Raw genomic sequence first — 17,041 nt, forward strand, 5'->3', positions numbered from 1 at the left:
GAGTAGATTTTTCTCCGTGTGGCCCCCCATCTAAAATGACTTTGACACCCCTGGGTTAGTGCATGTGCCTCACAATATGAAGGTCCTGGGTTCTATCCCCGGGCTCGGGGTCTTTCTGTGTGGAGTTTGCATGTTCTACCCGTGACTGCGTGGGTTCCCTCCGGGTACTCCGGCTTCCTCCCACCTCCAAAGGCATGCACCTGGGGATAGGTTGATTGGCAACACTAAATTGGTGTGAATGTGAGTGTGAATGTTGTCTGTCTATTTGTGTTGGCCCTGCGATGAAGTGGCGACTTGTCCAGGGTGTACCCCGCCTTCCGCCTGAATGCAGCTGAAATAAGCTCCAGCACCCCCCCGACCTCAAAAGGGACAATCGGTAGAAAATGGATTGAATTGGAACCTGAAATGGCAGTACTATTAATAGCAAATAGCTTTGTAATACTATAATTTTCTATGGAGCTTTTGGATTGTGACAATGGATGTTTAAACTGCAGATTTATTCCCACATATTTGAACGCCCCTCAACTAAAGAGAGAGAGGTGCGCGCACACGTTCTCCAAAGTTCGTGGGAGCCCTCACGATCACGCAAGTGTCTCCTCATGTGGACTTTAAAGCGCTTCGTGTCGCCTTTCAAATGTGCACGGCGGAAGAGGGGCTCGAACCTGCAACCTCCCACCTGCATTGCACATTAACTTTTTTGAGGACGTGCATTTTCCGCGGGTGTGTCCAATCGAAGGAAGCCGTGAGCGGCTCACAGGACTGCAATCAAATCCCGCACAGTTGCACTGAGTTGGTGCGGAAATCTCGCCGCCTCTCATGGGACTCGGTCATTCGTCACGGTGTTTGCTGCTCCGGCGGAAGATGGCGGAGGCGGACGGTTCCGAGGTAGGACCTTGAAAGGGTGTCTTGTCATTATCATCTATTGTTTTGCAGCATTAATTCCACGCAGCAAAAACTGCTGCAATAAACAAAAAAAAGCGCACGATTTGGCTCCATTTACGATGTAAATGTCGCGTCGAGTTCTCCTGCCGCCGAAGGACACTTCCGCTGTCCTTGGTGCTGAAACACAACCGAGCGCCTTTTTAACACACTTACTTTCGCCTATTATTAGCCAGCCAAGCAAACGCAAACTATTAATTATAAGTGGGGGGGTTGACTAGTAGTCACGTGACCAGGCTTCCATTCATTTGGAAAGAGCAGCAACTAAAAATGAGAAAGTTGAAGAGAATGTCTAAAAACGCCTCCAAAACAATGCCAGCACCTGTTTGACATGAAAGTACATCTGTTAGGTACACCTGCGGGATTGTTATCCAATCATCCATAACAAGAAGAGGTTGAGAGCTGTTTCTAATATTTTGACCCTTGTGCTGCAAAATAGTGGAGCCGAAAAGCATATTTTTTCTTCATCTGTTTCTTGTTTTTGAAGACAATATAGCGCAGGCGTGGCCGTGCTTGCTAAATTGGGGCCCTCAGCAGAATTGTAATTTCCCCATTACATTTGTTTACACTATTTTTTTTTTAATATGTGTGAACCTCAAACTTGGATGCAATGATGCTTGTTTTCGACTAAAACAAATGATTGGAAAATACATTGTTCAATAATTACATTGTTTTGTGTGCAAAATAACACTTTTTACGTCATTAAACTTAGTGGTGTCATGATGTATCAATTCACTTTTGATACGATACCGATATTGGAGCCTTGAGTATTAGCGGATACCGATATAAAGTCGATAGGATATCATCAGGAATCATACTTGTATTATTTTGCAGTGTGGAATGTTAGAAAAGGTTTGAGCAAGTGAAATTAGTCCAACAGAACAATGGTAGACATGAAGAACACCTATTTATTATCAACTATTTGGAATGGACGTACGTTGTCTTTAAGTTGAAGTGGAGTGGCAATTGTTTTTTTGGGCATAATAATTCATGAAATCACGCTCATGACGCAGTAAGTTGAATGATGCGGACACGTTTGGTACTGGATACGTTCTGATACAGTTCTGCCTTGGAGACTTTGTATGTGTAAGTAATATGCAACTATAATTATTTGATATTTTTTTATATTGACTAATGTGCTGCTTTGGACGGCAATATTGTTCAATGAAAGACACTTTACGTACAGTGTGTCTAGCTTGTGTGCTTAGCTGTTGTGTAGCTGCTCGCTCTTAGTAGCCTATAGCCTACCATGTTTATCTTTTGTAAATGACTTGACTAAAATAGAAGAAAAGACCAACCAAGTGTGTTTATTGGAGGACATTTAGATGTTAACTGGCTGTCCAGCTTTGCACAAGTAAACACTCTGCAGGACTGCTTATATCACACTTTATATCTCATATTTTACATGCAAGGACATATAAGCCATACTTGTCTTTTTGATGAAGTCAGGCTATATCTGATAATATTATATCAGATTGGGACACCCCTAATTAAAACAAAAAATAGCAATTCTCCTTAACACAGTTAACGCCGGGGATTGAGTCCCACATGTCTGCCTTTCAAACCCAGAGCAAATTGCTGCACCGCACGAAAAAGGGTGACAATTACGAGGGCAATTTGCCATGTAATACTCATCAGGGACTGAGGAGGAAAGGGCTAGGAACTATATTGCGGTACAATTTCATGTGAAGCGCCCTTTTATATTCATTAATTAGCATTTTACATGCGTTTATGTGAGGGGCTGCCCTGTTAGCAAGGCATACATTGCAGCAGTGGTTCTACCACCTTAGAAGACACTTGTGTCTCCAAGTACCACCATAATGACCAACAGTAAAACACCGCAACGTAGTAGGCCCAAGTATTCATTAAAACAAGGCAGAGGGTTTTAGTTAACAAGTATACAGTATATCATATTGTTGGCCATTGTAACATTACGAACAGTTTGAACAGTAACACTGTGTTTGAGTATAGACAAAGCAAAAAGAAAACTGTACTTTAATCAAGTGATTCTTTGGCTTACCATTAGATGGAACCCGCATACACCAGTTTGAGAATCCCCAGTCAGAATTGTGTCAAGAAGGTTTGCAAATTTATTTTTTGGTTATGTTTTTAGTGATTTTGTTGTACAATAATTATTTATTGAACAATTTATTTTCCACAATATTGTTCTTGTACAAAACATCCATCAAAATCTATTAAAGTTAGATTTTTTAAGAAGTAGTCAAATCATTTCACATTCATAAAAAAAGGTTAAACATTTTTTTTGTAAATTGAGCCAGAGGGCTATTCTTCAAACACATCACTTGACTGTAACAAAGATGGCAGCATGGTGCAGGTGTTCACTAACAAAATGATTTCCTTTGACGACTCCTCCCCTCACTAGCGGCACCAGGCCGTCACTTCCCATTTCTCCCAGTCTCCCCAGCCGCCCCCTCTGTCCAAACCAGTGCCTAGCAACAACGCCCACCACGCGCACCGCGTCAGCGCCCTGTCCGCCTCGTCCACTCGCAGCAAGGGCGCCAAGCTGATGAGTCCCGAGGAGATGACGTCACGGGATTACTACTTTGACTCCTACGCCCACTTTGGCATCCATGAGGTAAACTCAAACCCCTGCAGTAAGTCCACAGGTCGATTTCCACACACAACTAGCTAGTTAATGACGTTGGCTGGAAACAAGGTGCATGTTAGAAATAAATGAGGGCGTCTTTCGTTCTCCCAGCGGCGTCCAAATTTAGCAGTTAGATAAAGAAGGCCTTTTGCACAAAGAGAGCGCCCCCGATTAGAGCTGGGGGAAGTAGCGAGGAAGATATCAGGTTTCTCCCTGGGGATTTGCGATATACGCTCCCGTCTATTTCAAGACGCCGATGGAGTCTTTTGACCCACATTAAAAAACATGTCAACTTCCTGTCTGACTCATCCAGGAGATGCTGAAGGACGAGGTGCGCACGCTCACCTACCGCAACGCCATGTACCACAACAAGCACGTGTTCAAGGACAAGATCGTGTTGGACGTCGGCAGCGGGACGGGGATTTTGTCCATGTTTGCCGCCAACGCCGGCGCCAAACACGTCTACGGGGTGAGCCAAGGCCAGTGATGGGTACTGAAACCCGGTTCATAAAGGCCTCGGTGTAAACGGTAGTAACCACAAACCAAAAATAAGTTTTCAGTGCGTAAGTTGGTGCTAAATGAATGCCGACTCAGCAACCTGCAACAAGTGCTTGTTTAAGTCACATATTGTATACACTACCGTTCAAAAGTTTGGGGTCACCCAAACAATTTTGTGGAATAGCCTTCATTTCTAAGAACAAGAATAGACTGTCGCGTTTCAGATGAAAGTTCTCTTTTTCTGGCCATTTTGAGCGTTTAATTGACCCCACAAATGTGATGCTCCAGAAACTCAATCTGCTCAAAGGAAGGTCAGTCTTGTAGCTTCTGTAACGAGCTAAACTTTTTTCAGATGTGTGAACATGATTGCACAAGGGTTTTCTAATCATCAATTAGCCTTCTGAGCCAATGAGCAAACACATTGTACCATTAGAACACTGGAGTGATAGTTGCTGGAAATGGGCCTCTATACACCTATGTAGATATTGCACCAAAAACCAGACATTTGCAGCTAGAATAGTCATTTACCACATTAGCAATGTATAGAGTGTACTTCTTTAAAGTTAAGACTAGTTTAAAGTTATCTTAATTGAAAAATAAGGACATTTTAATGTGACCCCAAACTTTTGAACGGTAGTGTATGTACTATGAAAAAAAAAAAGGCCGTCGATTTTACGTTAAAAAACAAACAAACTGGCAGCTCAGTTGCCAGTATTAATGGTAAATGGGTTATACTTTTATAGCGCTTTTCTACCTTCAAGGTACTCAAAGCGCTTTGACACTATTTCCACATTCACCCATTCACACACTCATTCACACACTGATGGCGGGAGCTGCCATTCAAGGCCCTAACCACAACCCATCAGGAGCAAGGGTGAAGTGTCTTGCTCAAGGACACAACGGACGTGACGAGGTTGGTAGAAGGTGGGGATTGAACCAGGAACCCTCAGGTTGCTGGCACGGCCACTCTCCCAACCGCGCCACCCCGTCCCTAACGCAAAAATGACGGTAGAACCATTATTATATTTTTTTATTTACAGCAATGCGCTGTAAAATCCATGACCGTAAATCAAATCAGTCACCAGAATTTTGAAAAAAAAATTACACTTGTACTTAAAACATCCTTTAGTTTATATACTTTAGGTATTTCACTTACTAGCTTCTTCAACTTGAATGTCACGGAATTGTCTGAAAATAAAAAGGCAAAAGTTTTTTTTGGTTGGTTTTATAAAAAATTGCATGTTTTCTATTTTTTTAAGCACCGATTTGGGCTGCACTTAAGCACCGCCATCCGTTTAGATCAGGGGCGTCCAAACTTTATTCATCAACTGCCGCGACTAAAAAGTTAAAACATGTGGGGGCCATTTAGATATTTCTTTATTTGAAAAAAAAAAATGCTAAAAACATGTATTATATACATATATTTAAAGACAACATTTTGTGTCATAGGTGACGAAGCGCATTATTATTATTGGTTATTAATATCAACATTTCTGCTTTTTCTCATTAAATTCATCTTTTTGCTCTTTTTTCTTACATTGTTTTTTCTTTGATTTTATTTGGACAATATGCTGAGTGCTAACAAAACTCGAGTTGCGGGTCGCAACTTTGGACACTCCTGGTTTTAAAAGTTATGATTTGGTACCGGTATCAGTTAAAATCGAAACAATACCTGTCCCTAGCCGATAAACAATGTGGACAAAAAGTTCTTGAATTTGATCCGTTCATTAGGGTTAATGAGATTGTGAGCTAACAGGGTTGATCTCTGACCTCATATAACAGATTACTCTTCATTCACACTTGAACTTAAAAAGTGGTTTTGGAGCAATCAAAGTTGCTCACACGGTCACTGAGGTGGGCACTATGTTTGACATGTCAACTTAATGTGTATTATATTTATGCATGAGAAAATGTTGTTGTAAGCTGTGAGGTGTGTCTGTTAAAATCATGGTTGTTTTTTTTACAAATGATGACAGATGTGAACAAGAACATGTATTGTCTACGTGTGATGATGTAAATGAGGTGTGGTTGTAATGCAGATGGAAATGAGCTATTTAGCTATAATCTGGTGCAGAACATATTTGTCTTTGAGCTTAATGTTTCTGTGCATTGTCCCTTGAAACATAATCTAAACTAAACTAAACTATATAAAAGCTTGTAGAAAATCGTACTTTTAACTTCCTTTAAGGGCACTTCTGACCTATTCCTTTTGTCCACTATACAGATTAGATTCCTTTATTGTCGTTGTAAATAACATACACAGAGATTCAGTTTAAAGCACAAAGTGAAACCCACATGAAGCACGCATACAAAAACCAACAGTCACTAAGAAACAAAAACAATTCCTGATACACACGCATGGCAAGCACTCAGTGCCTAAGAAATATGCAGTGATCATGAAATAGGAAATTTCTGTTTAAAAAAAAATGATGGTAAAATGTATCAAAACAGTAGATTCCTACTGTAAAATGATGCAATAAAATGACCAATAACATTATACCGTCTATATATGGAGGGTCAATGAAATAAATCTTTAAATAATTGCTTAAATGTGTAATTATTTAATTAGAATTTGAATTGAATACATAAATGTGTTATGAAATGTGCCATCCATTAATTGTAAAAGTACGTGTAATTATTTATTTATTTCAATATTTAATTAATCATTCATAACATAAGTGCTTTGCTTCCCTGTGCCCGCAGATCGAATGTTCCAGCATATCGGAATATTCCGAGAAGATCATCAAGTCCAACCACCTTCACAATGGTAAGCAATGTGCTAATAAACATTTGCATATTTTCAACATTACTGTCAACACCCCGGCAATATGAGTCACGGCTTTGAGGGGGAATTCATCTTATTATGTCAAAAAGACATCAACTCACTCGCCATTAGTTGTGATGCTGACACCTGCTGTCTTCACAGATGGAAGATGAGTATTTTACAAATCAAGTTTTGACCCTTGGGAGCAATTATTGTTTGATTTGGCACAAGCTGCACAAATGTAGAGAACGCAAATTGCCTCAGAAATGTGATGAATGAAGACTAGAATGTATAAGATATCATAGTAATACACTGCTACTGTGCAAACAGTGCCCCTGGTGGCTGTAAGTGGTATAACAAATATCGCGCTTCAAAGTTTGCGGCCTCACTCTTTTGCGGAATTTCTTTCCTTTTTTAAAGCAATTTATACATATTTTTTACTTAAATTAAGCCAATGTGTGAAAGAAGTACAAATATCAATACTACACAAGTATGGGCCACTAGATGAGACCAAAACAATCACAGCGCACTGCTCAGTATCGTGGCCACTGAGTGGCTGAGCCTTAGGCAGCATTACTGTATTGGATTAAAGGAGTGTAAATGTGACTACATGGGTGTTCATTCATGTGTTTATGCTCTAGCTATGAAAACATTCAATTTAAATTAATTCCTACTTTGCGGATATTCATTTACCACGGTCAGGCCCGGAACCAATTAACAGCGATAAATGAGGGTTTACTCTACAAGTCGAAAAAATATTAAATATTGGTCAATAAATTAAATAGTCAAATAAAAAAAATAAATACAATAAAAATAATTAATTTTCTTGCTTTAAACTTGACTTTTGTTCACGTAAAAAAACCAAAAAACATTTTTCAACTATTTAATTTTAATAATGTATAAGTTACAGAAAAGAAAAGAAGAAAAATTAATTTGCCACAATCAGGCCTATTACAGTAACAGCGATAAATAAGGGTTTACTGTACAGGTATCAAATATTAGAAATGACCCGAATTTGGTTGATAAATTCAATTAATTAAATCAAACTAAATTAAAAATAACATGAAAAAATAAAACCAAATATTTGTATTCTTTTAACTTCAACATTGTTCAAGTAACAACAGTTCATGAGTATAGGATGACTAAAAAATATTGAAAGTTGTTGGAATATCTTGCACTACAACGAGCTAATGCAACAAAATTTCGTTTTTATCTCTACTGTAAAGTTCAAATTTGAATGAAAATAAAAGGAAGTCTAAGTCTAGTCTAATATTGTGGAAGAGCCAGGCAAAGTTACTCACCTTGAATGTGTTGCTGCTACTCATCAATAATTAGTAAATATTACAAATACATTGTGTAATATACTTACCAGCAAAATTAGCACCCACAGATGTCCAAAGATGGTCCAAAAGAAGCTGGAATTGTCCTGTAACACGAGACAAATGTCAACCAACAACGCATTTGTGAGATCATTTTTTGATTCCCAGCGGAATTTGTCACCTGCAGCTTAGTGTCTTTTCCCCGCATGCAGTCATCACCATCTTCAAAGGCAAGGTGGAGGAGGTGGAGCTCCCCGTGGAGAAGGTGGACATCATCATCTCCGAGTGGATGGGCTACTGCCTCTTCTATGAGTCCATGCTCAACACCGTCATCTTCGCCAGGGACAAGTGGCTGGTACGGTACGCCAAAGGGTGGGCTGGGCGGGTGCGGTGCTGGCGACCTTTGAGCTCGAGAGTGCTGACGCTCTGGTTGTTCTCAGAAACCTGGAGGTCTGATGTTTCCTGACCGTGCTGCTCTTTATGTGGTGGCCATAGAGGACAGGCAGTACAAAGACTTCAAGATCCACTGTGAGTTATTCTGCTTAAACCACTTTCAAAAATGCAAACAGTACTTTAGGTGTTTGTGTGTACAGGGTGGGAGAACGTGTACGGCTTTGATATGAGCTGCATTCGCAATGTGGCCATCAAGGAGCCTTTGGTGGACGTGGTGGACCCCAAGCAGGTGCTCACCAACACCTGTCTGCTTAAGGTACGCACACATACTGTACTCTAATACTGCACTCTAATACTGTACTCTAACACAGTACTCTGATACTGTACTGTAACACGGCACTCTAATACTGTACTGTAACACGGCACTCTAATACTGTACTCTAATCCTGTACCGTAATACGGCACTCTAATACTGTACTCTAATACAGTACTCTAACACAGTACTCTAACATGGCACTCTAACACGGCACTCTAACACGGCACTCTAACACGGCACTCTAATACTGTACCGTAATACGGCACTCTATTACTGTACTCTAACACAGTACTCTAACACAGTACTCTAACACGGCACTCTAACACGGTACTCTAATACTGTACTCTAATCCTGTACCGTCATACGGCACTCTAATACTGTACTCTAATACGGCACCCTAATACTGCACTCTAATACTGTACTCTAATACGGCACTCTGATACGGCACTCTGATACGGCACTCTGATACGGTACTCTGATACGGTACTCTGATACGGCACTCTAATACGGCACTCTAATACGGCACTCTGATACTGTACTCTAACCCTGTACCGTAATACGGCACCCTAATACTGTACTCTAATACTGTACTCTAATACGGCACCCTAATACTGCACCATAATACTGTACTCTAATACGGCACTCTAATACTGTACTCTAACCCTGTACCGTAATACGGCACCCTAATACTGTACTCTAATACGGCACCCTAATACTGCACCGTAATACGGCACTCTAATACTGTACTCTAATCCTGTACCGTAATACGCCACCCTAATATTGTACTCTAATACTGTACTCTAATACAACACTCTAATACTGTACTCTAATACGTACTCTAATCGGCACTCTAATACCGCACTCTAATACGGTACTCTGATACTGTACTCTAACACGGCACTCTAATACTGTACTCTAATCCTGTACCGTAATACGGCACCCTAATATTGCACTCTAATACTGTACTCTAATCTTGTACCGTAATACGGCACCCTAATATTGCACTATAATACAGTACTCTAATATGGCACTCTATTACGTACTCTAATACTGTACTCTAATACGGTACTCTAATACAGTACAGTGGTTTTCGTGGCTTGGTTTAGCTCCGCCCACAGGCCAGTGCCAGTGGTTGGAGACCCCTGCCAAAGTAAACCAGAATTGATGATACATGACTATATTAATGCAGTGTGTGTGGTCCTGAACACACCCACACAGCATGTGTAGTGTGAGCGGTGCTCGTTAGCCAGCCGTGATTCAACCTGTGGGCTTTCACACACTCTCACACACATGAATAATAATCCTGCAAGATATGTGCCTGCGCTCTATTTGTAAGTGTGGTGGGAGTGTTAAAAATAAATGAGAGCTAAGCTGACTTGATTTTGTTGCCACACACACACACACGACAGGAAGTGGACATCTACACGGTGAAGCCAGATGACCTCGCCTTCACGTCGGCGTTCTGCCTGCAGATCCAGCGTAACGACTACGTGCACGCGCTGGTCACCTATTTCACCATCGAGTTCACCAAGTGTCACAAGAAGACGGGCTTCTCCACAGGTGAGGCCCACTTGCACGCCACACTGGACAAGTGTGGACATCACAGCATATCATAGCATTTTTTGTTAGGGAACAATGGTGGGAGGTGAAGGACTTCAAGGGAGACACAGCAGCTTGAGAACAATGTTTGACTTGACTTCTGATTAGTTTTTCTTTATAGAAAACATCACTAATATATATATATATATATATATATATATATATATATATATATATATATATATATATATATATATATATATATATATATATATATATATATATATACAGTGGGGCAAAAAAGTATTTAGTCAGCCACCCATTGATTGTCAATGGGTGGCTGACTAAATACTTTTTTGCCCCACTGTATATATATATATATATATATATATGTGTGTGTTTATATTTTGTCTTTCTTTCTTTTTTAAAGAATTAAAAAATAATTGTGGGGGATTTTTCTCAAATGCAAATAATGTATTTGTTCTTGACTTTTCTGAAATTTTTTAATTGTCAATTTTTCGCAAGGAAAAAGAATTGTGGCATGTTCTTGATTTTTCGGAAAGAAAATATTTTTTTGTTTCTGAATGAAAAAAATACTTTTTTTCTTATTTTTTTCTGAAACGATGAAAAAGTTTTGATTTTTCTCGTCTTTTTTTTCTCCCAAAAACTTTTATTCTTGATTTTTCTCCTCAAATAATTAGTTTTTTCCTGTTTTTCTGTGGAAAAAATTTTCGTTTTACTCAAGAATATTTTCTTTTCCCATTCTTGATTATCTCAAGAAAAAAAATAATTTATTTTTGAGTTTTCTGAAAAAACTAATTTGATTGTTTTGTAAGAAAAAGACCTTCATGCTACTAATTTTTTTTGTCAAAGGAAAAAATGTTCTTAATTTCTTATTACAGAAAAAAAGTTTTTGTCCTGTCTTTGAGAAAAAAAAAATTTTCTAAATATTTTCGATTTTTTTTTTTTTCAAGAAAAATACTTTTATTTTTTCAAGTTACCACATCACTCATGACGTCCTCACAATTTGCAATAATAAAAAGCTAAAAATGTCATCATTTTTCTTGAGCTGCTGTGCCTCTCTTGACATCATCCTCCTTACACTTTAAAAACTGTGTTCTTCAAACTGAAAAACATGAAAGTTTATGTTTTTCTTTACTTTCCTTAAGCTGCTGCACCTCCTCCTCCTTGCACTTGCTGTTTTTTAACCCACCAAAAAACAGAAAAAAGGTGTTTTTCTTCATTGTTGTAAAGTTAAACGCCTCCATTAAGTCTTTTGCCTCTAAGAATGTCATAAATGTATTGAAGAATGATTCTTTAGCAAGACATGTTTTGATACAAACACTGAAGTGGATTAGTAGCAGGTGTACCTAATGTTGTGGCTTAAGTAGCAAACACTTATTGGCAAAAGGAGGAGGATAGTGAGTGCACCAAACATGGCGTGCAGAGGAAGTGCGGCGTATGACTGGCTGTTACGTAAACTTATGCTGACACGTTGAGACTTACATAACGTGCGGTAGAGGAGGTTCTATGTTTGGCTTTAACTGTTGGGCCTGAGGCTGAGGATGACCGCTGCTAACATCTGGGCGATGTCCTCCATGTTCACACGTCGTCTGGAGATACTTTCCTCCTTTCCGACTGCTTTGCCCTTCTCAGCTCCAGACGCTGCCAGCACGCACTGGAAACAGACGGTGTTCTACTTGGAGGACTACCTGACTGTGAAGAAAGGCGAGGAGATATTCGGCAGCATCGCTATCAGGCCCAACGAGAAGAATGTGGTAAAGAAACCCACCTTGAAAAGTGTCTTCTTGCACCAGCTGAATGTTTCTGTTCTTGCTTGGACGTCCACAGCGTGACCTGGAGTTCACCCTGGAGCTGGACTTTAAGGGGCAGCTGTGTGATGCCGCCATCTCCCACGACTATAAGATGCGTTAAGGGTTGAGCGGGCCCATGAAACGCCCCTCTAATACGCCGGACGACCCCCTTCCCCAAAACCCCCCGCGGAGCTGACCTGCAGCTGACCTGCGGCAAGGGCGAGCATCATGCCGGACGCCATCCGATCCAGCCTATACGTGATGTCATCAGTATCAGCAATAACACAAAGGACTCTTGGATGAATGTAACTTCCTAAAAAAAAACTTGACTTTCTCACTAATTTCATATCTTGATGCAGCTAACTGGACGTCGCTGAGGGTCTCCGCTTATGAAGATTGATTATGTCGTGTGTTTGTTTTTGCATGAGAAGAAAAGCTTCTGCTCACTCGGAAAGTAATGAAAAGTCAATGTTTAGTGCGCGAATAAGCCTGAGGAAAACACTGTAAAAGGTGAATAAAACAGTGGAGAGTAAAGCACCTTTTCCAGCGGGGTTTCATTTCAACTACATGACACATTCTTTTATTCGTCCTGGCATCAGTATCAAATGTGATTACATGAAAAATTAAGCTGATTCTAACGTAACCGTAATATTAACATGTTTTTAAATAAAATCTACCTATGGTGTGATTCTGCAATTTTTCAAAAGAAAACAAGGAAGTGATAGCATCTTACTGGACAACACTTTTCATGTGAGATGGAGGACTTCAGCAGCATAAGAATGATAAAGAAAAACAAAAAATATTAGGGGGTGTCCCAATACAACTTATTCACTTCCGATGCGATACCACTATTAACCCTATATGATGTCAGCAGGAATCAGACATACTTTTTTTTATTAGTTTTGAGTGTGGAATGTTAGAAAATGTTGGATCAAGTGAAATTAGAGAGCAATGGTAGGCATGAAAAACACTAACCTGTTCATTAATCGTCTGAAGTGGACTTATGCTGGTTTTAAGTTAAAGTGGAATAATAATTGTTAAGCTCGTGATGCAGACACGTTTGTTACTGGATACTTTCTAACACTTTTCTGTCTTGGAGACTTTGTATGAGTAAGTAATATGTAACTATAATTATTTGATAGTTGTTTATATTGACAAATGTGCTGTTTTAGACTGCAATATTTTCAATGAAGGACACTTATTACGCATGTCTAGCTTGTGTGCTATTGTGTGCTTAGCTGTTGTGTAGATGCAAGCTCCTAGTAGCCTATAGCCTGTCATGTTTACCTTTTGTAAACACACTGCTTGTATCGCACATTATGTCACACATATAATACCATACTTGTTACGATGTCTGTTATAAATATCGGATTGAGACACCCCAATTATATATAAGGGGGAAAAATTATTGCGGGAAAAAAAAATCATATTAATATTTTTAATTAATAAGGTTTGAGGTATAATATTTTTGACAGAAAATATAGTTGTTTTTTTCTAAAGATATCTTTTGTCTGAAGGAAATATTTTTTATTTTTTAATGAATAAATGTTTCTTTATTTTGACAAGCTACCATACCTCCTGTGAAGTCCTGTGCCTCACACTTCAAAAGCAGCTGTTCTACAACGCAACATAAACATTATATGCCTGATTTTCCTAATTTTTCTCAAGATGCTGCCCTTCCCCTTAAGTACCCCGCCTCAAATTCTGCAAATTGCTGTATTTCCACCACCTTCCAAAAAAAAAAAAAATAGCACAAGTCCGTAATTTGCAGGACACAAACTTTCTTATGTCTGACTCATTGCTTAACGTGTAAGTCAAAAGTCGACCTCCACATCTTCACTTGCAGCAGGCTTTCTTCCTTAAGGGCTGAGCGCTCAGAATGACAGTGGTGTCTCGAACCTTGTCCTCTTGCTCCATCAACACTCTGAAAGCACAATAAATAGCATCAACGCGCTTCATGTTAGGATGTAGCTACAGGCCAACGTCATGTTGTTACCTGGCCAGGTGAGTGAGGGACTCGGTCACATTCTTTCCCGTGTAGGCGCTGACCTCGTAGAACATCACCTTGCTCTCCTGCGCAGGAAATAACAACACATTATTAACCCTTAGAGGTCCTTCAAATATCCTCATTAATTTGTCTCTAATGACAAAAAATATCAGCTTCTCAAAAATTGCTGTAAAAATACAAATTCATTTTTTTCTACTTTAATAGGGCAATCTTCTTAAAATATTATTTGTAATTACATTATTCTTATTCTTTTGGTGGATTTTAACTCTTTAAAGGCTAGTATGTTCACATGATGCATAATTAATATTTCATACCTGTTTTTCTATTGGGAATAAACAAAATTAAACTAAAATCATAAACTTTTTTCCAAATACTTACAGAAAAACTAGCACCATTTGGCAGATAAATATATTTTAAAAATCAACAATTAAAACAATTCAATCAGTGGTCCAAATCGATATGTTGCATAAAAAATACCGGTACATTAACGATCAGCTTCATTTTTTTTCAGAAAAAATGGGTTAAAAATAGCATTTGCAACAAGTCATTTTGGTCACAATGAATATGTGTGTGTGACTGTGCTATTGTGCGAATTCCTCTGGCAAATTAGTATACAACATATTAAAAACATATAAAAGAAAAGAAAAATAGTATAAAATAAATTTAAAAAATATAAAAAAATAAGGACTAATAACATAAAACAATAACAAAATATAACTAATAATAATAATAATGTATAACAATAATGTAAAATAAATAATTAATATTTGTAATAAAATAATGATAGTATAAAATAAAGATAATACAAAAAAATAACCAACAATTTGTTGAGCTCATAGGACTAGATAGTACAATCCCTCAGATGAATCAGCAGTTAGTGTTGAGTGGGGGGGGAGTTAGGGGCAAAAGCTTCACTGGGTCTTCAGGTGGGCACCCTCCTTCATTGGTGTTTCGTTGATAGGCCCACGACACCTCCGGAGGGGTCAACGGCGACATCTGGCGTCCCAGGTGTGCCCCCCTCTGCCTTTACCCCTAGATGTCATTTAGCAGCCCAGTTTGGGTCCTTTCTCTTGAACCATATCCATCTGCTACTTCGTTCAGCAACATCCGACAGCGATGTGACAGCCCGCCGGAAGGCCTGACCTCTCAATCCCATTCCTTTGAGGAGCTTGGTTGTCGACGTAGCAACAAAGCCTCTGCACCTGACTTCAACTGGAAGCACTCGGGAACGCCAGCCGCGCTGCTCTGCCTCGGCTGCTATGTCCGCATACCTCAGTTGTTTGCGCTCATATGCTTCACCAACTGCTGCTTCCCATGGTACAGTTAGTTCAACAATGAACACAGTCTTCTGGGAGGTTGACCACAAGACCAGGTCCGGCCTAAAGCTGGTTGTAATGATTTCAGGCGGGAAGATGAGTTTGTGGTCCAAGTCAACCTGCATTTTCCAGTCCTGGACAGAGTCCAGAAGGGTTGCCTCCACTCTTGCAGATGGTTTTGGTGGGAGTTGTCCTGCTCTTACAAACTGAGTGGTGATTGAGTGACTAGGGATTGGGGGATGGAGGGCCTTGTTGTTATTTCTGCTTTCCTCCAGGGTGATCGCCAGTTGTCTTGAGACCTGGTTGTGCCTCCAGGTGTAGCGGCCTTGAGACAAACTGATTTTGCAGCCGGTGATGATGTGACTGAGTGTTGCAGAGGTTTGACAGAGTGCACAAGAAGGATCTTCTCTAAACCATTGGTTTAAGTTCTTGGGTGTGGGAAGAACATCGTAGGTGGCTCTGATGATGAAGCTCATTTGGCTCCCTTCCATTTCCCAAAGATCCTTCCATGTGAGCTTACGATGCTCCAGGTTTTCCCAGCTAGTCCACTGTCCCTGTTTGGACTGTGCCACTGCTGTTGCACATCAGTCTGCCTCCTCTTGTTGTCGAACATGATCAACCACCAGCTTTCTCCTCTGGGCTGATGTTGCCTTGTGCCATGTGGGTCGACTAGCCACAAGTCCAAACTCACCTCTTCCGTGCTGCTTTTGTCCCACTATGTCTCCATGCCTGAGAGCAGATTTGGCTTGTTGCACGGCCTCAGATGGGATCCATTGCCTCCCGGTTGCCGGTCTGGGAGCAACCGCTCGGATCACCTCATCTTGAGACTCAGTCAGTGTCATGCTCAGCCTCACCTTGGTGCATTTAAACTCCTCCGTGAGGCTAGAGATGGGCAGTTCCAGGGCACCATGACCATATAGGCCGATGTTACCGAGGCCCCGTGGAAGGCTAAGCCACTTTTTGATGTATGCACTGACTGTTCTCTCCAGCTTCTCGACTTTGGACATGGGGATCTCGTAGACTGTTAGTGGCCACATCAAACGGGGGAGCAATCCAAACAGTAGGCACCACAGTTTCAACTTGCCAGGAAGTAAGGTCTTGTCAATGCGGACAAGGCCTTTGTCCACTGGTTTCTTCCCTCAGCTGATTGCTCTGGTCCGAGGCTTTGAGACTTGCATTGTACAATCGCCCTAGACTCTTGACTGGCAGCTCTGACACCAACGGAATGGGAGTATCCTCGATGTAGAACCTCTGGTCCGTGAGTGACAATAATACAAAAAAATAATAAAAAAATAATAACAGTAGTAATTTAAAAAAATAAAGAAATAATAATCATATCAAGTAATGATCATTAAAAATAATGTATAACCAATAATAATAAAAATAGCATACAATAATGATAAATAAAATACAATTAAAAATTACTTCTTTTTTTTCAAATCAGACAATTATAATAAATTAATAATAATAAAATAACATAAGACCAATTAAGTAATAATAATATATAACTAAAATTATAAAATAATA

The 17,041-nt window shown here is 39.8% G+C and overlaps 3 protein-coding genes across 7 annotated transcripts in view; 1 reads left to right on the plus strand and 2 right to left on the minus strand.

Annotated features, from left to right (window-relative positions):
* tspan11 (tetraspanin 11) overlaps positions 1-8,856 on the minus strand; it is a 35,990-nt gene extending 27,134 nt beyond the window's left edge. Inside the window, exons 1-2 of the mRNA XM_062064882.1 lie at positions 8,310-8,856; positions 8,179-8,235 (exon numbers count right to left, since the gene is read on the minus strand). Coding sequence (XP_061920866.1) covers positions 8,179-8,235; positions 8,310-8,336 — 84 coding nt within the window. The 5' untranslated portion in view covers positions 8,337-8,856. The remainder of the gene's footprint in view (positions 1-8,178; positions 8,236-8,309) is intronic.
* Positions 559-12,851, plus strand: prmt8b (protein arginine methyltransferase 8b). Of its 2 annotated transcripts, none has more exons than XM_062064881.1 (10): positions 559-885; positions 3,356-3,535; positions 3,861-4,016; positions 6,749-6,812; positions 8,341-8,483; positions 8,569-8,656; positions 8,722-8,837; positions 10,247-10,397; positions 12,033-12,154; positions 12,228-12,851. In XM_062064881.1, exons 1-10 carry the CDS (start codon positions 817-819, stop codon positions 12,309-12,311), a joined length of 1,173 nt encoding a protein of 390 aa, XP_061920865.1. In that variant the 5' UTR covers positions 559-816; the 3' UTR covers positions 12,312-12,851. The 2 variants fall into 2 exon arrangements, with proteins under 2 accessions (XP_061920865.1, XP_061920864.1); XM_062064880.1 differs by having other exon boundaries at positions 3,323-3,535; positions 12,228-12,850.
* The window catches only part of cracr2ab (calcium release activated channel regulator 2Ab), a 33,008-nt gene continuing 28,328 nt past the window's right edge, over positions 12,362-17,041 (minus strand). For all 4 annotated transcript variants that reach the window (XM_062064874.1, XM_062064877.1, XM_062064875.1 and 1 more), the window contains 2 exons: positions 14,187-14,263; positions 12,362-14,114 (listed from right to left, as the gene is read on the minus strand). In XM_062064874.1, coding sequence (XP_061920858.1) covers positions 14,027-14,114; positions 14,187-14,263 — 165 coding nt within the window. In that variant the 3' untranslated portion in view covers positions 12,362-14,026. The remainder of the gene's footprint in view (positions 14,115-14,186; positions 14,264-17,041) is intronic.

The sequence above is a fragment of the Entelurus aequoreus genome, linkage group LG12 (genome assembly GCF_033978785.1).
Source record: "Entelurus aequoreus isolate RoL-2023_Sb linkage group LG12, RoL_Eaeq_v1.1, whole genome shotgun sequence".
In the NCBI taxonomy this organism is placed as follows: Eukaryota; Metazoa; Chordata; class Actinopteri; order Syngnathiformes; family Syngnathidae; genus Entelurus; species Entelurus aequoreus.

Excerpts from the sequence above, each read along its gene's own strand:
- prmt8b (XM_062064880.1), top strand. The coding sequence starts at position 817 with ATGGGACTCGGTCATTCGTCACGGTGTTTGCTGCTCCGGCGGAAGATG. Across the intron at positions 8,838-10,246 it reads CCAACACCTGTCTGCTTAAG|GAAGTGGACATCTACACGGT; the intron begins GTACGCACACAT and ends CACACACGACAG. Across the intron at positions 12,155-12,227 it reads GGCCCAACGAGAAGAATGTG|CGTGACCTGGAGTTCACCCT; the intron begins GTAAAGAAACCC and ends GGACGTCCACAG.